At 59.6% G+C, this 6276-nt stretch overlaps 1 protein-coding gene across 1 annotated transcript; it reads left to right on the top strand.

Annotated features, from left to right (window-relative positions):
* Positions 1 to 1238: 1238 nt before the first annotated feature.
* Positions 1239 to 5374, top strand: SOX9 (SRY-box transcription factor 9). Its single transcript, XM_024981096.2, has 3 exons — positions 1239 to 2040; positions 2989 to 3242; positions 3841 to 5374. The coding sequence occupies exons 1-3, from the start codon at positions 1610 to 1612 to the stop codon at positions 4728 to 4730; spliced, it is 1575 nt and encodes a 524-aa protein (XP_024836864.1). The 5' UTR covers positions 1239 to 1609; the 3' UTR covers positions 4731 to 5374.
* The last annotated feature ends 902 nt before the right edge of the window (positions 5375 to 6276 follow it).

Genomic DNA, 6276 nt, shown 5'->3' with positions numbered 1-6276 from the left:
GGCTAAGATTTTTCTTCCCTCTCAAAACACAGAGCCAACTAAGCAGTTCGTGTAAACACAAAAGTTGCGCTCAAATCACACTTGAAATACATCAGCAACACCCCCACACCCCTGGCCAGAACTTCCGAATGTCTGCAAGTCAGAGAGGATACGACTAAAGTCCAGGACCGCAGGCGCTTCAGCGCTCCAGGTGTTTTTGTAGGGGTGGCGGGGAAGGTGAAAGCAGGCAAGAAGCACGACTCCACCAAAATGGAGTGTTTTGTCTGCGGTGGTACCCATTTGTTTTGGCTTTTTCAAACCCAGTGACGGGCCTCGGCCTCCAGGCCCAGCACAGCCCCGTTCGCCAAGTTCGGTTTCTGAAAGCCAGAGCAGTAAGCGAACTCTCTCCAGGGGTAACTCTGCTCAAGTTCTGATTCGGCCAGAGGTGAAGGGCAGAACCTCGGGATGGTCTCCCTGTCGCTGAGGCGCGCCGCGGGGTGCGGGCTGAGGGGAGCCGGGGGCTGGAGAAGAACTAAGTCAGAGTTCAAGGTCGGAGAAGCGCCGGCCGGCTCCCGCGAGTGCGCGGGGCTCCGGCGTCTCTGCGGCCGCCGGCGCGCGCGGGGCACTTCGCTGTGGTTTTCATTGATTCTCTTTGCACCGAGCGCAGCCGAGTCCCGACCAGCCGCACGGGCTCCGGCGAACCAGAGCATGTTCATCTATTTATACGGATTATTACAGAGGAACGGCGGACGTTGAGTCACCAAAACATTTGCTTCAAAAGACAATTTCTAAGCACTTTTGGAGGAGGCAGGCTCCAGGAGCGGAAACTGGGCTAGGATTTAAGGAAGGAGCGACAGCTTTTCGAATACTGCAAACCCAGTTAAGTCCCCGGGACCGCGGAGAAAACTGAACAGAAATGCTTGTGGGTGGGGACAAATCTTAGTACACACACACACACACACACACACGCAAAGTTTCGCGCAGAGACGGCACCGAATTTTGATATTAAGAGAGGACGGCAAACTTACACACTTGGAAGTCCCGGGTCCCCCGCCTTCCCCGGTGCACCCCCCCAATCCCCCGCGGGACCAGAGGCTGCGATCGCCTCCCCGCTCCTCCCCTCTCCTCTCGTCACCCTGCCCAGCGCCACAGTCCTCCCCCCCCCCCTAAATCGGGCCCAATCAGCTGCCTGCCAACCCCTCAAATGCCGCGCCGTGATTGGCCCTTGTATTTATTAAAGAGCCGCTGGACTGGGAGTTGGAGAGCGCAGAGCGGAGATTGAAACTGACCTGGAACTTCAGTGGCGCCGAGACTTGCCAGTTTCACTCCAGGAACTTTTCTTTGCAGGAGGGAGGAGAGAAGGGGTGCGATCGCCCCCGCTTTCTGCTCTCTCTTCCCCTCCTCCTCCTCTCCAATTCGCCTTCCCCTACTTGGAGCGGGCAGCTGCGGGCTGGCCCCCGCGCGCCTTCCTAAACCCTCGCTCCTGCGGCCGAGTGACGCGCCAGGCTCCCCGGGAGCTGCTCGCCCCGCGCCCGGGCCGCCGAGGGGAGAGGAGCCCGCGCCTCGAGTGCCCGAGCCGCCGCGGCTTCTCGCCTTTCCCGGCCAGCCGCCCCCTGCCCCGGGCCTGCGTATGAATCTCCTGGACCCCTTCATGAAGATGACCGACGAGCAGGAGAAGGGCCTGTCCGCCGCCCCCAGCCCCACCATGTCCGAGGACTCTGCGGGCTCGCCCTGCCCTTCGGGCTCCGGCTCCGACACCGAGAACACGCGGCCCCAGGAGAACACGTTCCCCAAGGGCGAGCCGGACCTGAAGAAGGAGAGCGAGGAGGACAAGTTCCCCGTGTGCATCCGCGAGGCCGTCAGCCAGGTGCTCAAGGGCTACGACTGGACGCTGGTGCCCATGCCGGTGCGCGTCAACGGCTCGAGCAAGAACAAGCCGCACGTCAAGCGGCCCATGAACGCCTTCATGGTGTGGGCGCAGGCGGCGCGCAGGAAGCTGGCCGACCAGTACCCGCACCTGCACAACGCCGAGCTCAGCAAGACTCTGGGCAAGCTCTGGAGGTAGGGCGGGCGGGCGGGCGCGGCGGGGTGGGCTCCGCGGCGGCGGGGGGCGCTGGCCCCGACGGTCTCTCCGCGCCCCGCCTCCCCGCGGGAGGGGGTCGCCGGTCCCCCTGCAGGCTCGGGGCGTGGGGCACGGGGGGGGCAGGGAGGGTTGGCGGAGCGGGGTGCGGGGACGAGGTGTCACTTGGCTGAGAGTTTGACCGAGTTCTTGGACTGCTCTTGGGGACAGGGGGGAGGGGTAGGTGGGGCGGGGAGGATGGGGGGGCACGTCGCAGAGGGGAGGACACTTGCGAGGGGACGCGGTGGGACCCGGCTGCCAGCCTTATCTCCCGCCCCCGGCTGTGAAGGTCAATCCCAAGTGGGGGCCGCGGTGGCAATGGAAGTGTGCCGCCCCCTCCCTCGACCTGCGCTCTCCCTTCGCCCACCGGGATGGGATGCGGGGTGGGGGTGCAAACCAAGGCCCGAGGGTCCCTGGGCAGGAAGCGCACTTGGGGGGTGGCGGTTGGAAGCTGCTGCAAATAGGTGGGTGCGGTGTGTGTGTTAGCGGGCGGCGTTGGTGCGGGGGCGGGGGGGGGGTGTCGGCAGGAGCGGCTCCTTGCAGATTAAGTGGTTTTTTAGAAAATGTTCAGAGGGTGTTGCGGACGGAAGTATGAATCCAGTAGCAAAGGCTGGGAGAGCGGGAGCTATTTTCATCCGCAGGGTTTCCAAAATAGAAGAGAAGGGGAGAGGGCGGGGCGGGGAGGGACGCTCAGGTCGCACCAGGAGGACGAAGTTTTGCGGTTCTTGTTTTTCAAAGAAAAGCGGTGAGCTGCAGTCGCGTCTGGCAGGCAGGGAGGCGGGAGGGAGGCGAGGGTCAGTGTTCGAGGATGCCGCGGGGTGAGGGTCGCCTCCGGGTCTCACCGACCTGCTAGCTCAGCCCCTCTCTCTTTCTCCCCGCGCCGCCCCCAGACTGCTGAACGAGAGCGAGAAGCGGCCGTTCGTGGAGGAGGCGGAGCGGCTGCGCGTGCAGCACAAGAAGGACCACCCGGACTACAAGTACCAGCCGCGCCGGAGGAAGTCGGTGAAGAACGGCCAGGCCGAGGCCGAGGAGGCCCCGGAACAGACGCACATCTCGCCCAACGCCATCTTCAAGGCGCTGCAGGCCGACTCGCCGCACTCCTCCTCCGGCATGAGCGAGGTGCACTCCCCCGGCGAGCACTCGGGTGAGCCTCCCCCCGCCCCCACGCGGCACCCTCCCCCCGGCCCCCAGACACCCGGGAGGCTCTGCTTAGGGACCAGGCGCTCCCCGGGGAGGGAGACAAACTAAGCCCTGCGCCCATCTGCCCAGTTCTCGCCTCCCTGCCCAGGACCCCAGGGCCCCACGAAGTCCCTGGACACGCACAACACACCCCCTAATCCTTGCATCCTAACAGATTAATCTTTATTGCAAGGCAAAATGCCTGTACAACTTTACCGGGCTTCTCCCCTTTTCCCTGTGGTCCCCCGCCCCAAAAGCACACACAGGGCTTTTCTACCAGTAGCAATGTGGTCTTCCGGACCCTCCGGGGCCTCGGACCCTCCCCTGATAAAAGGGGGCTGCCGAATGTGTACCCGCGGGTTAATCATTCGACGCCTTATCTCGGGCGCAGCGCGCCTACCTTGCGGATGCAGGGAGGGAGGGTGAGTAGGTGCGCCGCCCCCCCCCACCCGAGACCGGAGCTTCACCTCCCCGCCCCCCACCCCCCCAGCCTCCCGGGACCCGAGCCTCCGCGGAGCCTTGGTTGATGGCCCTGTGCTTCTCCTTCTTTCACCGCCCCGCAGGGCAATCCCAGGGTCCGCCGACGCCCCCCACCACCCCCAAAACCGACGTGCAGCCGGGCAAGGCCGACCTGAAGCGCGAGGGGCGCCCCCTGCCAGAGGGGGGCCGGCAGCCCCCCATCGACTTCCGCGACGTGGACATCGGCGAGCTGAGCAGCGACGTCATCTCCAACATGGAGACCTTCGACGTCCACGAGTTCGACCAGTACCTGCCGCCCAACGGGCACCCGGGGGTGCCGGCCACGCACGGCCAGGTCACCTACACGGGCAGCTACGGCGTGAGCAGCACGGCGGCCAGCCCGGCAGGCGCGGGCCACGTGTGGATGTCCAAGCAGCAGGCGCCGCCGCCGCCGCCCCCGCAGCAGCCGCCGCCGCCGCCGCCGCAGCCGGCCCCGCCGCAGGCGCCCCCGCAGCCGCCGCCCGCGCCGCAGGCCGCCCCGCCGCAGCCCGCCCCGCCGCAGGCGCCCCCGCAGCAGCAGCCGCCGCCGCCGCCGCCGGCGCACGCGCTGGGCGCGCTGGGCAGCGAGCCGGGCCCCGCGCAGCGAACGCACATCAAGACGGAGCAGCTGAGCCCCAGCCACTACAGCGAGCCGCAGCAGCACTCGCCGCAGCAGATCGCCTACAGCCCCTTCAGCCTCCCGCACTACGGCCCCTCCTACCCGCCCATCACGCGCGCGCAGTACGACTACAACGACCCCCAGAACTCGGGCGCCTACTACAGCCACGCGGCGGGCCAGGGCTCCGGCCTCTACTCCACCTTCAGCTACATGAGCCCGGCGCAGCGGCCCATGTACACGCCCATCGCCGACACCTCGGGGGTGCCCTCCATCCCCCAGACCCACAGCCCGCAGCACTGGGAACAGCCGGTCTACACACAGCTCACCAGACCCTGAGAAGAGCTCGCACGGGGCGGGGGCCCACGATGCTGGCCGTGATGATCGCAGAAGGAACCCAAGAAACAAACGCGCGACCCTTTGGACATTTTTTTTTCCTTCTCTCTCTCTCTCGTTTTTTTTTTTTTATTTTTTTTATTTTTAAGACAACGTTACGCTGAAGGCGACTCGGACGCAGATTCCCAAGACACTAAACGTTGAGCTATCCAGACGCATCACCGCCTTGTCGTTAGACCGGTGGCCAGCCCACTCTTGGCTAGAATGGACCGGCGGAACCGACGCCGAAACTGGACTGGAAACCTTCAAAGCGAGCGTGGAGGACGACGGAGAGTCTCTCATGTGACCCATTTGCTCAGTTCTCTCTGCCTGTTTGGACTTCGTAATTATTTTTAGCAGTAATTAAAGAAAAAGAAAGTCCTCTGTGAGGAATATTCTCTATTTTAAATATTTTTTAGTATGTACTGTGTATGATTCATTACCATTTTGAGGGGATTTATACATATTTTTAGATAAAAAGAATTAAATGCTCTTATTTTTCCAACAGCTAAAAACTACTTTAGTTTGAACAGCGTGCCCTAGCTTTTCTTGCAGCCAGAGTATTTTTGTACAGATTTGCTTTCTCTTACAAACAAACGAACGAAAAAGAAAAAAAAAAAAAAAGGATGTGTGTTATATTAACCTGCAAAAGCCGCAGATTTGTGTTACTGGGCAGTTTGGGGGGGTGAGCTTTGCTTAACTCCTCAGGCTTTCCAATTCAAGGAGAAGTTGCCTTAGAAAGAAAAATCAAGGCCTTATTTTGCAAAGACAGAAGTAAACAATAGTCTAGAGACTATTGCGTGAGCATCTGGTAAGCTTTATCATATATATGTTTTTTAAACAAGAAAAAAAAAAGCCACCTTAAAGCCTTAAAACCATGCTGCTGGAAAATCTTTGCCCCCTCTTTTAGTGCATTTCTTCCTGTATTTGCTTGTTCGCCACAATCTTAAGCAGCAGAAGGCAAGCAAAGGAGACGAAATCTGTCTGGGGAATGCTTCAGCAGCCAATAAGTACCCCAGCACACTGCCCCCTGGCCGCCTGCCCCGGCCCGTGTGGAACACAGATGCTGAGTCCTCTCACTAACATCACCTGTGCCTCTCTGAACACCAGCAGTTAACCTTCAAGACATTCCACGTGCTAAAATTATTTATTTTGTAAGGAGAGGTTTTAATGAAAAACAACGGAAAAAAAAAAACTCCCTCTTTTTTTTATTTTTTGAATTTACCTTCCTTAAAATAGGTTATTGCAGCCGTCCTCAAAGGGTATGGTCATCTGTTGTTAAATTATGTCCTTAACTGTAACCAGTTTTTTTTTTAATTTATCTCTTTAATCTTTTTTTTTTTTATTAAAAGTTTCTTTGGATTCCTTGTCCTAGATTTGTATAAATGCCTTTTTTGTCTGTCTTTTTTTTTTTTTTTCCTTTCCTCTTTGTTGTTTTGTTGAAAACAAACTGGAAACGTTTCTCTTTTTGTACACATGAGAGTTTGCAGATGTAGTGTATCACTGAGTC

This window comes from Bos taurus, chromosome 19 (genome assembly GCF_002263795.3).
Source record: "Bos taurus isolate L1 Dominette 01449 registration number 42190680 breed Hereford chromosome 19, ARS-UCD2.0, whole genome shotgun sequence".
Lineage (NCBI taxonomy): Eukaryota > Metazoa > Chordata > Mammalia > Artiodactyla > Bovidae > Bos > Bos taurus.
Note: the sequence above shows the minus strand (reverse complement) of the source record. Positions and strands in the feature narration are given on the sequence as shown.